This window comes from Bombina bombina, chromosome 11 (genome assembly GCF_027579735.1).
Source record: "Bombina bombina isolate aBomBom1 chromosome 11, aBomBom1.pri, whole genome shotgun sequence".
NCBI classification, from domain to species: domain Eukaryota; kingdom Metazoa; phylum Chordata; class Amphibia; order Anura; family Bombinatoridae; genus Bombina; species Bombina bombina.
Window position 1 is genome coordinate 127,622,692 of NC_069509.1, and position 20,651 is coordinate 127,643,342.

The window sequence follows — 20,651 nt, forward strand, 5'->3', positions numbered from 1 at the left end:
ACTGCTCGGATTAAGGAGGTTGCACCTGAGAGTGAATCTACCCATTGTCTCATTCACAGGGAAATGCTGGCAAGCCGAAAAATGTCACCGGAATTTAACAGCGTATTGATGGATGTCGTTAAAGTTATTAACCACATCAAAGCAAACGCACTTAACTCGCGCCTGTTTGAGCAGCTTTGTGAGGAGATGGACGCAGAGTACAGATGCCTTCTCTTATACACAGAAATAAGATGGTTATCCAGAGGAAAATCGCTAACCAGAGTATTTGAATTACGAGAGCCATTGCAAAGATTTCTCTCAGAAAAGAAGTCACCGCTGGCAGCACATTTCAGTGACAAGGTATGGGTCGCAAAACTGGCTTACCTGTGTGACATATTCAGCCTGCTCAATGAACTCAATCTGGGCCTTCAGGGGAAAATGACAACTGTTTTCAAGTTGTCAGACAAAGTAGCTGCATTTAAAGCCAAACTGGAGTTGTGGGGACGGCACGTGAACAGAGGCATTTTGGACATGTTTCAGACATTAGCAGGGATTGTAGGCGAGACTGAGCTTGAACATTCATTCTGCCAGTTGGTGCAAGATCACCTGTCTTTGCTTTTAAAAGAGTTTGAGCGCTACTTCCCAACCACAAAAGACCCACGAACTGGTAAGGAATGGATCCGTGACCCATTTGCCAACAAATCAGGCGAATCTAGCATGTCTATGCAAGAAGAAGAACAACTGCTGGAGATTGCAAATGACGGTGGCCTTAAAACTACGTTCGAGACAACAACTCTGCCGGTGTTCTGGATTAAAGTCATGGCGGAATACCCTGAGATTGCCACCACAGCACTTAAATCCCTATTGCCATTTCCGACAACCTATCTGTGTGAAGCGGGGTTTTCTGCAGTGACAGCAACCAAAACAAAACAACGGAATAAACTGGACATAAGCAACACACTTCGGGTGTCATTGTCTCCTATTACCCCCAGATGGAACCGTCTCGTTGCAAAGAAACAAGCTCAGGGTTCTCATTGATTTGGCATTCTAGTGAGTTAAATAAAATAAATCACTTTATATTCATTTTTTGGTGTAGCTGTATTTTATTTTGAAGGCATGTTTAAATACAATTAAATTAAAATTATTAAATCAAAACAAGCGGGCCACGGAAAAATTATCAAACATTTACCGGTCCGCGGCGATAAAAAGGTTGGGGAGCACTGCTCTAATGCACGGGGAACATTACCAGTTTCTGACATTTGCCTTTCTAGACAAGCATTTTCAGTTTGTTGCTCTACCATTTGGTCTGGGTACAGCTGCAAGAATTTTCACAAAGGTTCTGGGTGCCATATTGTCTTATCATATCTCAGGGTATTGCAGTGTTTCCTTATCTAGACTATGAGGCCTATTTATGAAAGGTCTTGCGGACCTGATCCGACAGTGCGGATCAGGTCCGCAAGACCTCGCTGAATGTGGAGAGCAATACGCTCTCCGTATACAGCATTGCACCAGCAGCTCACAAGAGCTGCTGGTGCAACGCCGCCCCCTTCTGACTCGCGGCCAATCGGCCGCCAGCAGTGAGGTGTCAATCAACCCGATCGTATTCGATTGGGTTGAATTGCTGCGATTCCTGTCAGCCTCATCAGGGCAGACGGACAGGGTTATGGAGCAGCAGTCTTTAGACCGCTGCTTCATAACTGGTGTTTCTGGCGAGTCTGAAGACTCGCCAGAAACACGGCCCTTCAAGCTCCATACGGAGCTTGATAAATGGGTCTTTATATCGTTGTTCAAACTCCATATTTTCTTTTAGCAGAATCTCACACCAACAGACTTTTGTTGTTTCTTGAAAGCATGATTGAAAGATCAATTGTCCAAAGAGTTCTTTGGTGCCTCAGACAATAGTTACTTTTCTGGGGTTTCAGATAGATTCAGTCTTTATGAGTCTTTCTATAACATATCAGAGAAGGCTACAGCTAGTGTCAGCCCGTCTGAACCTCTAGTCTCTCTCCTTTCCATCTGTTGCTCTTTGTATGGAAGTACTGGGTCTCAGAATTGCAGCTTCAGGTGCAATTCCATTTGCTCAATTTCACATTAGACCTCTTCAGCTTTGCATGCTTTGTTAGTGGTGGAGGGATCATACTCAACTATCTCAAAATATTTTTCTGGAAAACAGTACAGTGGTTGGATCATCAGTTAATTATTCAGCCTCTTTTGCTAGTCCTACCTGAACTGTGATCACTACAGATGCAAGTATTTCAAGTTGGGGAGCTGTTTAGAGGTCTCTGAGAGCACAAGGAGCTTGGGCTCCTCAGGAGGCCAATGAATGCCCTAGAACTCTGTGCTATTTTAAGGGATCTTCAGACTTTGCCTCTGTTGAAAAGGGAGGCTCATCTCCGCTTTCAATCAGACAATGTCACAGCAATGACAATGTCACAGCAGTAGCTTATATCAATCATCAAGGGGAACCCACAGTTCCCTAGCCATGAGGGAAGTGTCTTCAATTCTCTCATGGGCAGAAGGCAATTCCTCTCTAGTCTCTGCAGGTTATATTCCAGGAGTGAACAACTGGGAAGCAGATTTTCTCAGTCATCTGTCTCGCCATCCAGGGGAATAGTCTCTTCACTACCAGGATGTGTTCAATCAGATTGTGGATCATTGGGGTCTCCCAGAGATAGATCTGATGGTTTCTCATTTGAACAACAATCTTCCCAGGTACGTTGCGAGGTTCAGGGACCCTAAGGCGGAGTTTGCGGCTATTCTAAGAGCTCATTGGTCATTTCAGCTTGCTTATCTGTTTCCCCTTCTGGTTCTTAATCCCAGAGAGATTTCCAAGATAAGGCTAAATAAATTGTCAGTAATCTTGATTGCCCAGCTTGGCCTCGCATGATTTGGTATGCAGATCTGGTTCAGATGTCCAATTGTGCTCCTTGGCCTGCTTCAACCAGACCTTCTTGAAGGCATGGAGAATGAACGGTTACTTCTTAAACATAGAGGTTTCTCAGATTCTGTGATCTGAATTGTTTCCTCTTTTTTTAACCCTCCTTATCTTATCTTTCATCAGGATAAGGCTGTGTTAAATGGATATGAAGCTCAAATTTTTTCTTTCATGATTCAGATAGAACAGGCAATTTTAAGCACCTTTCTAATTTACTCCTATTATCAAATTTTCTTCATTCTCTTTGTATCTTTATTTTTAAAAGTAGGAGTGTAAGCTTAGGAGCCGGACCACTGGTTCAGCAACTGGGTAGTGCTTGCTGATTGGTGGCTACATTTAGGGAGGTTGGCTCCATGGGAGTCTTTCCTTTCTATAAATGTTTTCCAGCCTTAACAAGCTAGAGACATATTCTATATCAACAGTATTTTAATATTTATTCAGTCAGCATTATAACAGTGTTATATATCATCCATCAGGGATTGTTTATTATATGCTTGCTATTTGAGAAGCTGCAGATATCATCAAGTGCTTAAAAAACTAATCCAATTACATTTATGTTCTTATTCTTGTGCTAGGTAATTTAAACTCCCATGAGAAGATTCATCCCGAGTAGTTTGAATTGGAAATTTCCCAGAAGTTGTGGTTTCAAGAAATAGATAAAACTGCAAAATTGACAGGTATTGCTCCAGAACCAGGTGTCAGTGTGCCTTTGCTGTAGACACACTTATAATCCCTGGGAAAGTCAGACTAGTTTTTGGGGCCGATTTTATTATATGGCGGGCGGACATGATCTCGCCGTAGCGAATCATGTCCACCCAACATCGTTAAATGCCGACAGCATACGCTGTCGGCATTTATCATTGCACAAGCATTTCTGGTAAAATGCTTGTGCAATGCCGCCCCCTGCACATTCGCTGCCAATCGGCCGCTAGCAGGGGTTGTCAATCATCCCGATTGTATCTGATCAGGATGATTGCAGTCCGCCACCTCAGAGGTGACAGACGGGTTAAGGAGCGCTGCTTCTTAACTCCTGATACCGTCGAGCCAGACGGCTCGCACGGAATGAGCAGCATACGCTGCTCAATAAATCGTCCCCAATGGCTTTATTCCAATTTTTGATGCTGCAAAAGATTATATGTGTCAATTGGAAAAATATATTTGTTTTGCCCAAGAGAACCTGTTTTTTTAGATTATGGTCTTTCTTACATACCTTTACTAAATTATACCATTTTAATATATTTGCTTGAATGCATGCATCATTTTAGAAAGGTCTAACAGATCATGCTTCCTAACTGCTGGGTAAAGGTTTTCTTCTCTCACTAGACTTTATCTGGTCCACGATTGATACTGACCCACTAGTTCTGATATGGTTCTACAAGATTGTGAGCGAAAATCAATAAATCTATTTTTACACTCTCAAACTAGAACTATCAAAAGCCCACCATGCTTGGCACAGATTTTTGTGTTGTGTTTATACCAATGTCATTACAGGTTATCAGAACAAATAGGTTCTTGCTTTGCTGTGTGTTAACTGATTCAAGCAAAAAGAGCAGGGGTTATCTGGAAAGCATTTATACCTACTTCAATACCGGATAGATATGATTCTGTATTGAGTGTGAAGAAAATTATTTGTTGTTTAGCATAACTCTAGCTGTTTAACATACTAAAGTAACTTAATAAAATACTTCAGGAGAGTATGGAGTCTGTGACTACTTTGTTTGGGGTTACTTATTTGTCTATTTATTAGATTATCTAATCTTGCATTCCTGCACCAGAAATGGTGATTGATTCATGGAATAAACGTCAATTAGTGGTAGTAAAGGACAAACACTGTGGGGACTTCATGAATTTCCTGGGCTAAGCATAAGGCTATCCAATATACTAAATAAGTTTACAGTTTTAGGAAATGTTGGGGAAACTTCTTTTGGCCTATGGTTCTTTTCTGAAAATAAAATCTGTGTTTCTGTTTTTTCTATATTTGTGGCTTGGAGTTGTATTTTGCTTTAGGTTATACAAAAATCTCCTTTCAATGAGTATGAGAAACAAAATCTACCTAGAATATTGTGCTGATTAAAATCCCAGTCCTCTTGCCATTATTTACACCAATAAGTGCTTTTTTGGAATAAAAAAAAAACACTCAAGATTTTAGGAAATTACCCCCCCCCCCCCCCTTTTTTTATCATATTATAAGAATGCATCAGTGGCCATGTCTCTCCAACAGTCATAAGGAAGTGATAATCTCTGTGGACAGGTGAGCTTTAAATAATTAACCATAGAAAATGTTACTATACAAATACAGTATATACCTTTTTTTTCTGGCCAAGCTAACATACCTTTTATTATTCAGTATTTTTCACAATTTGTAGTTTAACTAACTGTATTTTTAATATTTATTGTGCTGCAGCCCGGGGAGGAGGAAAAATCAGTAGAGCCAGAGATGGGAACACCAAGGATTCCACAAATGGTGGCAAAGAGAGCCCTTCGAGACTTCACTGGGCTAGAAGAGTGTGATAAAACTACCCGCGAGGCCATACTCAACTTTAGCTTCTACCTCACTGTAGGAGACATGGACGAAGCCTTTAAATCTATCAGGCTCATCAAAAGGTAGACCGTTATTCATTATCACATTCTCCATAAATATTATATAAACGTATTAAAGAAACCATAGTTCTAGTTCTGAAACATAGATTTTCAACTACAGATAAGCCAGTTTAGTTTGAAAAGTATTAATACTCAGCCTATTTGTTTCTGAAGTATCATACCATTGCTTATTAGAACATTGTCCTAGAATAATTAAGTATGATGGTGCTTGTTATAGCAGAATCACTGCTTCCTGGGTTTTCCTATAGAGGCTATTCTATAAAAAATAAAACCGTGCTTTTTAGTAAATATATTTCCGAGGGTAGAATAACATAGTAGTTGGTGGGATTTCTCTCATGGGAAACGTTTGTTCTATCACAAGATTATTGTAGTCCTTAAAGGGACATGGAACCCACATTTATTCTTGCATGATTTAGAAAGAACATGCATCTTACTAATTTATTTCTATTATCTAATTTGCTTCATTCTCTTGATATTCTTTGCTGAAAAGCATTTCTAGGTAGGCTCAGTAGATGCTGATTGGTGGCTGCACATAGATGTCTTGTGTGATTGGTTTACCCATGTGCATTGTTATTTCTTAAACAAAGGATATCTACAAAATGAAGCAAATTAGATAATAGAAGTAAATTGGAAAGTTGTTTAAAATTGTTTGCTCCATCTGAGTCATGAAAGAAAAAATGTGGGTTTAGTGTCTCTTTAAAGGGATATAAAACCCAATTTTTTTCTTTCATGATTCAGATAGAGCATGGGATTTTAAACAACTTTTAATTTACTAATATGGTTAATTTTTCTTCGTTCGAGCACTATATGGCAGCAGTTTTGGAAGAATTTTTTCATTTCCAGTACTATTTCCTGCCATGTAGTGCTCCAGATGCCTACCTAGGTATCTCTTTAAAACAGGTTATGGGGAACGGAGCAAATTTGATAATAGAAGTATATTGGAAACCGTTTTAAAATGGTCTGCTCAGTCTGAATCCCAAAAGAAAATTTTGGGTTTTATATTCCTTAAAGGCAGAAAGGGATGCAAACAAAATGCTATACTTTAGTCATATTTACATTCAAGAAACAATAACTTCAGTAACTATTTTTAGCACTTAAAGGGACATAAAACACAAACATTTTCCTTCATGATTCAGATAGAGTATATCATTTTAAACAGCTTTCAAATGTACTTCTTTTATCTCATTTGCTTTGTTCACTTTGTATCCTTTGTTGAAAAGTATACATAGGTAAGCTCAGGAGCGGGCATTGTACTACATTGGTTCACCTGATGTATTCATCTTGTTCCCGGTAGTGCATTGGTGGCTATCACTTCCAGTGTGCACCCCTATTCTTACTGTCACCTATGCTACTTATGGGATATTCCGGCTGTTGTTTTTGCTTCTGCGTCTGCAGCTCATTTTAAAGCCGTTCTATTCTTTTAACCCCTTTTAAGTGCCAGTTAGTTAAGGTTTGACTCTTCATACCAGACCCAACATTTTGGACCTTAAGTATTCTTGTACCTTGTGACAGAAGTGGTGCAGATTCATAGATAAGGGACATTGTTGCCTTTTGACAAGCCACACCATGAAGTTCAAGGCACAGCAGGTGACATTACTGATCTATAAATGTGCACCATTTCTGTCCCAGGGTGCAAGAATATGTGCGTTCCAAGATGGCAGCGCCCAGTGTTGAGGTCCAGAGCTTCACTAACTGTTAACTGTAATGGGTTAAAATTAGAGAATTACTTTAAAGAGAGCTGCAGGCACAGGAGGAAAACAACAGGATGCTTAGTAGTAACCATACTACTGTAGTTGTACCGAGCAGCTTATTTTATTTTATTTATTTATTTTATTTATAAAATATTTTTACCAGGAAGGATACTGGGCTTAATGTCCCTTTAACATAGGCTTACACTGCTTATATGAACGTTGAAAACAAGATTATAAACTGTAGGGAGAGTCCAAATTCACTAATGATTACCTCAGTGTCAAAATGTTTTTTGTTTTTTTGTTTTTAAAAGAGCTTTATTGAATGAACATGCTTTACAAGTTGTAGATATACATTACATAGATCAAGTTGTATACAGCAAGTGATACTCATAAGTCTGGAGCTTCCAACCTTATACAACTCCTAATAGCTCCGATAAGTATGTTTCCTATGTTCATTACATATAAAGGATAAGTAATTATTTATAATTAGTAACATTTGCTTATATCCTATGCTAATTACTTTTTTGATAGGCCAGCTGCACCAAGCTAATTCTGCTTTAGGTAAGAATACTCATATTCCCTGACTCATAGAACACGAGTTGACTGATAGTACAGCTAGCCTATCCAAATGTCCTCTATAATAGCGGATCTGAAAGTAAACAGAGAACAGAAGACGCAGTACAAGCGCCCAGAGGGAAAAGAAGGAGGAAGAGAGAGAGAAAAAAAAAAAAAAAGGGGGGGGGGGAGGGTAAGGAAGAGGGGGAAGTGTTGGTTATGGATAGGGTTTTAAATAAGGCCAGGCAATAACTGATTACAGTTGTTTATGACTCCGGGTTCATTATCCTAACAGTTTCTATTTCTAGATTGATTTACCCTCCCAGAGCAGTAACATATATTCATGGGTGACCAGTTTACCCGCTTTGAAGTAGTGATACCTTTCAAAGTTCAGCAAATCTCTCACCCCACTTCTCCACTCTCCCACATCAGGGACTTGTGCTGATTTCCAGTATTTTGGGACCAGGCTCTTAGCACAGTTCAACATAAGTACGAACAATCTTTGCTTTGCCTCTTCAGAGATCTTAGGGAGTTTATGTAGTAGTAGATAATATGGGTCTGGGGGTATAATGATGGTCAGTATTCTGCTACATTCTGCTAACACTCCCTCCCAGAACGGTTTTACAAGGGGGCACGTCCACCAAATGTGGAGCAATGTACCCTCCTCTCCGCAGTCTCTCCAGCATCCCCCTCCCGTGTGAGGGTAGATCTTTTTTAGCCTTTGGGGGGTAAGATACCACCTACTTAGAAACTTGTAATGCATCTCCTGCAGACGGGCCGATACAGAAGCTTTCTTTGCTTTATCAAAAATTTTTAGCCACTCCTCAGTATTCAAATCCCTACCAAGTTCCTTATGCCAGGCATCCACATAAGAAGGCAAAGTGCCCTCTTCTCTAACCAGCAGCATCTTGTAAAGCCTCGATATTAGATGGGTCTGTGCTCCTTCTGTGGTGCAGAGCACCTCGAAGGGGGTTTTCTGTCTGGAGAATGACGCTTTGTCTTTAATGCTGTCATAATAGTGATGGAATTGCGCAGTCCGAAACCATGATCTAAACATCCAGTCATCCCACTCAACCAGCTCTGTCTGCGGTCTGACCTTCCCCTGATGAATTGTGTTGGAGGTGGCTGCGTCAGCTAGTGTATAAAGTGAGCTTCGGCTGTATGGTCTGTTAGCCAGACTGTTGTCTGGGTTATCTCGGATCGGTGTGACTAGGGCTTTCATTGTTGAGAGTTTGCTCTCTACTTTTATAAGCTCATCCCATATCCTGAAGACATCTCCCATCATGGGATATTGCTTTATCTTACCAGGACGCTTGGAGGATGTAACCCAGGCCAGTGAGCCCACGTTACTCCTCTGCAAAATATCATTGTCTAGTCCTACCCAGGCTTTACTGGAGGAGTTGTGACACCATTCCACCAAGCGCTGCAGACCTATAGCCTTGCCATAAGTGGGTAAGTGGGGGACTCCCAGCCCTCCTCTGTCCCTTGGGAGATACAGCGATCTCCTGTTTACTCTAGGTTTGATCCCATTCCAGATGTATGTTTCAATAGCTACTTGCACCTGATGCATTATATGTGATGCAATCAAAAGTGGGACTGCCTGCATGATGTACAAAACTCTAGGTAGAATATTCATCTTGGCGACGTGTATACGTCCAATCCAAGATATGGTTTTGTTTTTCCATGCATTCGTGTCACGGATAATGTCGTCCCTAATACTTTTGTAATTTATATCAGCAATTTCTTTAACCGTCGGTGCAAGTGTGATGCCAAGGTACTTCAAGCGCCCTGGAGCTATCTGAAGAGGACCCTGCGTCTGCAATGTATCAATGACACTCTGTTGTTCCGTAATGTTGAGGATCTCCGATTTGGCCAAGTTAAGCAGGAAGTCGGACACTCTCCCGTATTCTTCAAACTCAAAGATGGCAGCTCGGAGAGAAGAAGTCATATTGGTCAACGTCAGCAGAATGTCATCTGCGTACATCGCCAATTTATGTTCTGTGTTACTTATTTTAATGCCCTGGATGGCTGGGTTGGCACGGATCTTGCAAGCCAACACCTCCACCACCAGTGCAAACAGCAGCGGTGAGAGGGGGCACCCCTGTCTGGTGCCGTTCGTGATTTGCAATGGCTCAGAGAGAGTACCATTGACCCTCACTCTCGCCGAAGGCGATGAGTATAAGGAGAAATTTTTTTGAATAAAACCCGGTCCGAATCCAAATTTCCCAAGTGTGTGCCTCATAAACATCCAATTGACCCGATCAAAGGCTTTCTCCACATCCGTTGACACTAATGCCAACGGTGCGGATTCCGCCCAGGCATGCGAGATCAACTGAATAACCCGCGAGGTATTATCCCTTGCCTCTCTGGATGGGATAAAGCCAGTCTGGTCCACAGATATCAAGCGTGGCAAAAAGTTTCTGAGTCGGTTAGCGATAAGCTTTGCTAGAACCTTGACATCCGAGTTGAGGAGAGATATTGGCCTATAATTCCCAGCTATCTCAGCAGACTTACCAGGCTTGGGAATTACAGTGATGAATGCCTCAAGCATTGTACTGGGCAATACCGGGTTCTCCGTTAGAAGATTAAACATTTTGAGCAAGTGAGGTGTCAGCACATCCAGAAATGACTAAAATATTATGCCAAATCCATCCGGACCCGGGCTCTTACCCGTAGGAAGGTCTTTGACTGCCAGTGCTACCTCTTCCGCTGTGAAAGGCCTCTCCAATAGGTCTGCCTCTTCTTTGGTTAGTGTAGGAGTGTCAACCCTTTCGAGATAGTCTGTTATCTCTTGTTCCACTACAGGGGTCACCTCTAATCTTGGTTCCCGACCATTGGGCTGGCGGATATTATATAGGGCCTCATAAAAGTCCCTAAACACATTTGCAATTGATTGCCTGTCTTTTTGCATGTTGCCGCTTTTGTCAGCGATTTCATAGACATATGTTTTAAGTCTCTGTCGTGCAATGGCACGAGCCAGTAGTTTCCCGGCTTTGTTTCCTTGTTCAAAAAAACGTTGCCTGAGTTTCAGAGCTTTAGCCTGATTCTCTGCTTGTAGATGTAGCAAGAGTGCTGTCCTAGCCTCAGCTAGTTTCTGCTTTAAAGTTTCACTCCTGGGTGAATCCTTGTGTGCTTGTTCCGCTTTTGAGACTTTGGATAAGAGAGTGTCATATTGTTCTCTCTTTTTACGATTTTGTGCCGCTTTATGTCTGATCAGGATACCTCGGATCACACATTTATGCGCCTCCCACACCGTGGTATGGCACACCGAACCATCCGAGTTGAGCCTAAAATATTCTTCGATACCATTCCGCAACTCCTGATTAAGTACAGAGTTGTCAAGCATGGTGTCATCCAATCTCCATAAAAAGGGTGTAGTCGGTATTTCAGGCCAGCCAATAGAACATTTCACTGGCGCATGGTCCGACCATGTGATTGGTCCAATGCTGCTGCTGGCTATCAAAGAAAGCCCCGCTGAGTCAGTAAATAGATAATCAATTCTTGTGTACTTCCCATGTGGATGGGAATAGAAAGTATAATTTCTGGCTGTAGGGTGAAATGTGCGCCAAATATCATGCAAAACCATTTCCCTCAATGTTTTAGTGAGATGCTTAAGTACTTTGAGGGGGACGCTGGAAAGACCATCCGAGGCATCTATTTCAGGGTTAAGTGAGGCATTAAAGTCCCCGCCCACAAATAGGGTCCCTTTCTGTAACTCCATGATTTTACGTGTCACTTTCCTAAGAAACATGTCCTGTGAGGAATTTGGTGAATAGATATTAACTAATGTGACATGTTTGTTAAAAATTGTCCCGGTCAATATCAGATATCTGCCTTCAGGATCTTTGTGAGTTTGGTCCAATCTGAAAGGTACCCGTGAGTGAATTAGAATACCCACCCCATTCTTTTTTGAAGGCCCTGAAGCAAAATACGCCGTCGGCTAATGGTGACTATACCATTTGGGCTCGCTAAGTCTGGAAAAGTGAGTTTCCTGTATGAGGACTATATCCCCGCCCATTTTATGAAGGTCTCTGGTGACAATGGACCGCTTTCCCGGGCTATTGAATCCTTTCACGTTTATGGTAATGAGATCTATGGGGCTAGGCCCTCTACTTCTCTGAGGTGGGGTCATTGTAATGTCTTCAGTTAAGGGAAGGTGAGAGGGGGTAGAGGGCGGGAGAAGGGGAAAAAAAAAAAAAGGGTTTTCTGTGCAGTTGTTAGAGGAACAGTAGAACGTTAGTAATATTTTGTGAGATTATCCTCTAGACTTAAGATTTTATAGGCAGGGTGAGACAGGTAGGTGTCTAAACCCTCAAAATCCACCAAGAAAATCTTCCTCCAGAAATTAAAGTGAGATTAGAAAGAAAGAAATAGCAATCTAATCCTCTTACCAGATATAAAGTTAACTAGGGGTAGTAGCCCCATTACTCTCAGTTCTTGATAAATACATTTAAATAAAACAAAACTTGTGTAGGTAAATGCAACCTGAAATTTAAACCTGTTAGTGCATTTGCATAACGAGAAAAAGAAAAACTCAAACATTTTCAGACAATAAGACCTTGCCCTATACCCCATTGTCATAATTATTCATAGTAAGTGCCTGTGCTCATTTCCTGTGTTCTAAATAGCTACATATAAAGCCCCTACTATAATGGAGACTAATAACTGTGATAGCAGCTATATTCACTCTACCCTTTTCCTCTGAGCTTACAGTTTTAAGCTATAAAGGCCAGGACTGTTCTGCCTAATGAAAGTTATATTAGCTAGTCCCTCCTATAGGCTTTTCATAAACTTTATAGCACTTCCCAAGAAAATGACTTACCAATTCCCGATACCTCCCATGTGCCATGTCTCATTTCTGACCTGCATTGAATACCCGTATGAACCGGATAGTTAGAGATACATTATAAACAAACAATACAACATTACATATCTCTTCACGATAAGTTAAACTGTACAGGAGTGTGCATATAGCAACCACAAGTGAACAATACAACATTACAAACCCCTTTCTAACTAATTATACCGTTCAAAAGTATGTATAAGGTGGCTTTGAGTAATCTTACATGGCTACCTTTTCTTCATTTCTACCTGCCCTTTATATATAACAATACTGTCCATGTTATGCAGAAGCTTGGGCCTCCTGCTGCAGCTGGTTGAAGTCTCCATGCATGAGATCCAGTGTAGCTACCACTAACACCCCTGCACCTGTATAAACATTAGAGAGTCAATGTGATAAAGATAGTCCCCAACATTTAATGGCAGACGCGCTTCTCTAGGTATGGCAGAGATTTTCATCATGCCACAGTGCTTTCTGATAGATGCAGAAGGGTGCATGGTTCTTTTGCGTCTGTCAAATTAGCAGCTTGTCATTGTAGATTGGGCACCATGGGGCCCGGCAGGATAATGACTATGTTTCTGTTCTTTGCCTCTGTACCTGGGACTGGGTAATCAGCTAATTCAGGCACTATTGCTAAGGGTAGAAGTTAGTCTGTCTGACATATGGGTACGGGCATTTCTTTAGTAAACAAGAAGGTTAGTGAGTCTGACTGTGCATACAGCGCCCATATTCAGTCCTGACGAACTTCCTCTTCATGTGCCCCCTGTGCTGGAGTGACAGGGCCCAACATTCGATCTAGTGGCTGTATATGCAGGCCTAAGGTCTGGTTAAATGCTGGTAGATCAGCCGGGGATTTAAGGGTGGCTGTTGCTCCATCCTTGGAGGCAATAAGGCTGGTAGGAAATCCCCACCTATACGGTATATTCTGAGCTTGGAGCACTGTTGTGACATACCGAAGGTCCCTTCGCTTTTGAAGAGTGGCCGGACACAAGTCGGTAAACACTTTAATCTCTGAGCCATCATATGCGATATGTTGTTTATTTCTGGCATGCTTTATGATCTCCTTGTCACAATATGATAGCAATTTAACAATAATGTCCCTTGGTGGGGCTCTGGATGGCGGCTTGGGCCTAAGTGCTCTGTGTGCACGCTCAATCTGTAAATCTTCAGCCCTAGGAGTGTTCTTTATAAATTTAATGGATATACTGCATTATATCTGGTGGGCTAATAGACTCAGGTACTCCTCTGAGGCGCATATTGTTGTGCCTACTCCTGTTTTCCAGGTCTTCTATTCTTTCTGTTAAACTGAGTATAGTAGTTTCTTGTGACTGGAGACAGCTAGACTGATGTTGCAAGTCTGCGTGCAGAGTTTCTTGTGCATCTTCTATAACTACCACTCTGTGATCTATTGCTGTAATGTTCTGTGTAAGTTCACCAAACATTCTCTTAACATCAAGCATTGCTTCCCTTATATCATGTTTAGAAGATAGATGCTTTATGTCCTCTTTTGTAACATAGCTACTCAGTGGGTTCTCTGTCTGATGTATCTGCGCCACAATTTCCTGGCCACCTGGTCTAGCTAGATCTTTTGTCATGCTTACTGCTGTTTCAGGCTGGATGAGGTAGCTTTCTAGGCTGGTAGATTGGGATCCCTTAGTGGGTTTAGACACTCGCTTATTAGCCATATTTCTGTGTATAGTAAGGCACGCTCTTTTAGGTTTATTATTTAAAAAGAAACCGTTACAATCCTCTGATAGAAACCAGCAATTATGCGGTGCCAGTGGCCTCCTCTTTATTAAAAGTAGCCCAGCAGTTGTCAGTCCTTTCAGGTCCCACTACTAAGTGCTGTGTGAGGTGCATTAATATCTCTTCACTTAGGCGGTAATGCCCACGATCCGAGTCTAGCCAGATCAGTGCTAAGCAGTTCTAAGAGGCTATGTGTAGATGAATAAGGCCTTGCATTAATTACCTTATCGGTCATTCCAGCCTGTCATCGGACCGTGTTCCTCACAGGATCACTGACAGATCATGCGCCCCATACGTTCACGGCCCGTTTTCTGCAGCTGCCGCCAAACCTATGCCCGGCTTCGTTTGGCCAAATTGTGCTTTACCCGGGCTCCAAGTTATTACCACCGAGTCCTCCTTTTCCCCAGCTCCTTTCTCTAGGGACCGTGCAGTTTCTCTGTGTTAGCGCTAAGTAGTCGGCGTTCTGGTCTCACCAGGGAGAATAGGCCCCAAGTGCGCCACCAGCCTGCCCGTCCTTTATGTCAGTTTTGCTGCAATAATAGGGTAGTCATCAGAAGCTAATGTAATCCGGTGCTCATTATGCTATGTATGGTGCTGTTTTATATATAACAGGTTGCATTACTCTGTGTCTGAGAGTTTTGGAGCTTCAGAGCTCAATCAATGTGAGGCCATTAGGTATCGTGGCCAGGCTCCGCCCCCCGTCAAAATGGTTTTTAAATGCATAGTTGCCAATGGTGTAGTAAGAAAATTCTCTAATGAATGAGACCATGTTTTTATTGCATGAATGTTGCTTTAATGCCTACTCTTTCGTTAAATTTCTAATTGGTAGTAGCAGCAAAAGTCTACATATATTTTAATGAAAAATTTCACTGTTAGAACTAGATAGTGGGCAATGAGATACCTGGGGGTCCCATGCCGAATTATAGATTTCTTTCCTAAGATATGTTGAGTCCACGGCTTGAGTAATTACTGTTGGGAATATCACTCCTGGCCAGCAGGAGGATGCAAAGAGCACCACAGTTAAACTGCTAAGTATCACTCCCTTACCCACAACTCACAGTCATTCTCTTTGCCTTCGGTGAATGGAGGAGGTGAAGTTTATGTGTCTGAAGAAATTTTTTTTTTCATCTACAAGCAAGTTTTGGGGTATAGCCGTTTTCCACGTCATTCCTTGCAGTCGGGTAGTGGTGGCTTTAAAGCAGTTAGGAACTTGTAAAGAGGTACTTACTGCGTTTTCCTAACAATTGCTGCCCTAGTTTAGAAGCCAGAGTTGGCTACTCTGTTCTTTCTTTTTCAAAGTTCTCTGTGAAGAACTGTGTCTTTTCATACCTTGTAACTGTCTACATGCTGGACAGCGGAGCAGGTAAGTGCTTTTTCTTCCAGTTGGGCAGACCATGCACTTAACAAATTAAAATACACTGCTTTTTTATTGGGACATAGATAATCCTGTTGTATGGGTTACATTGGGGCATGAAGCAGGCACTGTAGCATGTGTGAGACTAACATTTAAACTCTGTTAAAAAGAAAGGGTAAAATGTTTTCTTTCGTGTAATTAGCAAGAGTCCATGAGCTAGTGACGTATGCGATATACATTCCTACCAGGAGGGGCCAAGTTTCCCAAACCTCAAAATGCCTATAAATACACCCCTCACCACACCCACAAATCAGTTTTACAAACTTTGCCTCCCATGGAGGTGGTGAAGTAAGTTTGTGCTAGATTCTACGTTGATATGCGCTTCGCAGCAGGCTGGAGCCCGGTTTTCCTCTCAGTGTGCAGTGAATGTCAGAGGGATGTGAAGAGAGTATTGCCTATTTGAATTCAATGATCTCCTTCTACGGGGTCTATTTCATAGGTTCTCTGTTATCGGTCGTAGAGATTCATCTCTTACCTCCCTTTTCAGATCGACGATATACTCTTATATATACCATTACCTCTACTGATTCTCGTTTCAGTACTGATTTGGCTTTCTACTACATGTAGATGAGTGTCCTGGGGTAAGTGAGTGTCCTGGGGTAAGTAAGTCTTATTTTCTGTGACACTCTAAGCTATGGTTGGGCACTTTTATATAAAGTTCTAAATATATGTGTTTAAACATTTATTTGCCTTGATTCAGGATGTTCAACGTTCCTTATTTCAGACAGTCAGTTTCATATTTGGGATAATGCATATGAATAAATCAATTTTTTCTTACCTTTAAATTTGACTTTTTTCCTGTGGGCTGTTAGGCTCGCGGGGGCTGAAAATGCTTCATTTTATTGCGTCATTCTTGGCGCGGACTTTATTGGCGCAAAAAATTTCTTGTCATTTCCGGCGTCATACGTGTTGCCGGAAGTTGCGTCATTTTAGGCGCCAAATTATGTGGATCATTTTTTGATCATTTTTGCTTTATATGTTGTTTTTTCTATTACATATTGCAAGATGTCTTAGATTGACCCTGAATCAGAAGCCACTTCTGGAAAAACGCTTAACTGAGTTTCAGTTCTACCAAAGCTAAGTTCATTTATTTTAAATGTTATAAATGTTTATCTTTAGCTATGGTTTGTAATAAGTTATTATGATATACTTTTACATGCTGATTCCATTAGTATTTATGCTTTATATATTTCCATTCTTACATCTTATGTACAAGAAATATTTAGAAGATTTATAAGAAATATTTTTCTGATTCTATTTTAAAGGCTTTGTCTGACTTCGTGCCTTCTAATAAAATTTTTAGGTCTTTTTCACTTCTTTTTTTGATTATTGAAGTTTCAAATGACCAACAACATACTGATTTATCCTTCTCTGATGATGTTTTTTCTCTTTCAGAAATTTTCTTCATCAGATATTGACACTAACAAATCTACTTTTTTATTATTTTTCTATTATTAAAGTACATTTGTTCTTTGTTGAAAAGGTGTTGATTATTTTGGATATTAAGGTAACTAGTTCTTTAAGATTAGCTGACACTATTTCTGCCTATTTATTTCTTCTGTGTTTTCAGAGGTTTTCTTTCCAATTCCCCATTCTAGAGAATGGAATAGGCTGAGAATTTTCTTTTATTCCTTTTTCAAAGGTTTTAAACTATATTCTTTGCCAGCAGTTAAATTCAATTTGGAGGGTTCTCCAATTTATTGGGGCTATCTCTACTTCTACTAATTATGCTATTGTTTCTATAGCAAAATAGTATTTATTTTCCTTTAGATAGTTGTATCTTATTTATGGAAAATTATTTAGTTTCAGGTACTTTTCTTGGTCCTGTGATTTATTTGGATATTGCAATTGCTTCATTTTTTCTGTTTACTTTAAGATCAAGTATCAGATTATGATTTATTTTAGCATTGTTAAGGGACAACATTTACTAGACTAGGCGCTGTTGCATTTGTCTTGTTGTTTTGCATTTATTGATTATGCAAGTCCACTGTATTGACTGGTCCTTTAAACTGGACTATCATGCTAATAATTTCATTTATGTCTTCATTTTATTGAATATTTTCGCAAATGAGGGTTAATCTATGTCTTTAGCTATTTTAGTTAGAAGAATTTTGTTCTAAGATAATCAATTATTTGTTTTATAATTGGATTCAATTCTTAACTGTTACTCTGGGCTTCAAGATTAAGTTCTAAGACTAAAACTTTAAGCTTATACTAGTTTGGTTGTTCTTATTAAGGAACGAATTCCTGAGTTCTTTCCCAAGTAACATGTTTATAATTGGGGTTCGAAATCAGCTCCCTAATATTGCGATGTACGTGCCGTATTCCAGCTTGGCTGGTAAGGGGCAGGTTAAGACTTCTTTGAAATTTATTTGGTTCTATTTTGTCCAAATTTCTTTGATTTTATTCCAGTAAGGCTAACACTTTCTTTAAGTGTGTTTCTGTCCTATATATTTTGGGTACTGTTGAAGCATGGCTGGGCACCCATGGGGTTCAAGCGCTGCTCAGACCTGGAATCTTCTGGGGTATTTCTTCCAGTTCCTTTTTTAGGAACCGGGTTTGGAGTTTTATTCAAACTATTTTGCCTTTTTATGGTCATTGATAGCATTATTTGTTTTCATTAGATACAATAAATGCATATTTTCATTTTTCTGTTTTCATTCAGATTATTTTCTGAGGATGTGGAATCTCATATGATTCACTTGCTCTTCAGGACAAAGTTAGAGGATCTTTTTTTCGAAAGCTCTTGATTCCTCACACAAGGGTCACCTTTTTTAGGTTTCCAGAAAGTTTGTGTCACTGTCTTTGTCTCTATCAGACAAGGGATAATTCTATTGGGTTCCGTCTGTCGGTACCTTTAGTCTCTATTATTTCCTTCAGTTGCTATATATGCATAGAAGTTTTAGGTCTTATGGCCACAGCATTGGATTCAATTCCCTTTGCTCATTTTCACTAGAAAGAACCTTTCCAGTCTTTTATGAGTGTTGTTTCTTCTAGAACATGGTTGGAGGATCAATTTACCAAAAAGTTTGTTGATTCCTCAGACAAGGGTAACCTTTTTAGGTTTCCTGATAGATTCAGTGTCCTTGACTCTGTCTCTGACGGACAAGAGACGTCTGAAATTGGTTTCAGCTTGTCGAAACCTTCAGTCTCAATCTTTCCCTTCGGTAGCCTTATGCATGGAAATTCTAGGTCTTATGACTGCTGCATTGGACGCGGTTCCCTTTGCTCGTTTTCACATGCGACCTCTTCAGCTCTGTATGCTGAACCAGTGGTGCAGGGATTATACAAAGATATCTCAATTAATATCTTTAAAACCGATTGTTCGACACTTTCTGACGTGGTGGACAGACCACCATCGTTTAGTTCAGGGGGCTTCTTTTGTTCTTCCAACCTGGACTGAGATTTCAACAGATGCAAGTCTGACAGGTTGGGGAGCTGTTTGGGGGTCTCTGACAGCACAAGGGGTTTGGGAATCTCAGGAGGTGAGATTACCAATCAATATTTTGGAACTCCGTGCAATTTTCAGAGCTCTTCAGTCATGGCCTTTTCTAAAGAGAGAGTCGTTCATTTGTTTTAAGACGGACAATGTCACAACTGTGGCATATGTCAATCATCAAGGAGGGACTCACAGTCCTCTGGCTATGAAAGAAGTATCTCGAATTCTGGTTTGGGCGGAATCCAGCTCCTGTCTAATTTCTGTGGTTCATATCCCAAGTATAGACAATTGGGAAGCGGATTATCTCAGTCGCTAAACGTTACATCCGGGCGAATGGTCTCTTCACCCAGAGGTATTTCTTCAGATTGTTCAAATGTGGGGACTTCCAGAAATAGATCTGATGGCTTCTCATCTAAACAAGAAGCTTCCCAGGTATCTGTCCAGATCCAGGGATCCTCAGGCGGAGGCAGTGGATGTATTGTCACTTCCTTGGAAGTATCATCCTGCCTATATCTTTCCACCTCTAGTTCTTCTTCCAAGAGTAATTTCCAAGATTCTAAGGGGTGCTCGTCTGTTCTGCTGGTGGCTCCAGCATGGCTTCACAGGTTTTGGTATGCGGATCTTGTCCGGATGGCCACTTGCCAACCGTGGACTCTTCCGTTAAGACCAGACCTTCTATCACAAGGTCCTTTTTTTCCATCAGGATCTCAAATCCTTAAATTTGAAGGTATGGAGATTGAACGCTTGATTCTCAGTCATAGAGGTTTCTCTGACTCTCTGATTAATACTATGTTACAGGCTCGTAAATCTGTATCTAGGAAGATATATTATTGAGTCTGGAAGACATTTCTTGGTGTTTTTCTCATCATTTTTCTTGGCATTCTTTTAGAATTCCTAGAATTTTACAGTTTCTTCAGGATGGTTTGGATAAAGGTTTGTCTGCAAGTTCCTTGAAAGGACAAATCTCTGCTCTTTCTGTTCTTTTTCACAGAAAGATTACTAGTCTTCCTGTTATTCATTGTTTTGTACAAGCTTTGGTTCGTATAAAACCTGTTATTAAGTCAATTTCTCCTCCTTGGAGTTTGAATTTGGTTCTGGGGGCTCTTCAAGCTCCTCCGTTTGAACCTATGCATTCATTGGACATTAAATTACTTTCTTGGAAAGTTTTGTTTCTTTTGGCCATCTCTTCTGCTAGAAGAGTTTCTGATTTATCTGCTCTTTCTTGTGAGTCTCCTTTTCTGATTTTTCATCAGGATAAGGCGGTGTTGCGAACTTCTTTTCAATTTTTACCTAAGGTTGTGAATTCTAACAACATTAGTAGAGAAATTGCGGTTCCTTCATTGTGTCCTACTCCTAAGAATTCTAAGGAAAGATCGTTGCATTCTTTGGATGTAGTTAGAGCTTTGAAATATTATGTTGAAGCTACTAAAAATTTCCGAAAGACTTCTAGT

The 20,651-nt window shown here is 40.6% G+C and overlaps 1 protein-coding gene across 1 annotated transcript in view; it reads left to right on the forward strand.

The window, feature by feature from the left end:
- Positions 1 to 20,651, forward strand: part of IFT140 (intraflagellar transport 140) — a 519,705-nt gene that overhangs the window by 261,865 nt on the left and 237,189 nt on the right. Inside the window, exon 17 of the mRNA XM_053694547.1 lies at positions 5,319 to 5,518. Coding sequence (XP_053550522.1) covers positions 5,319 to 5,518 — 200 coding nt within the window. The remainder of the gene's footprint in view (positions 1 to 5,318; positions 5,519 to 20,651) is intronic.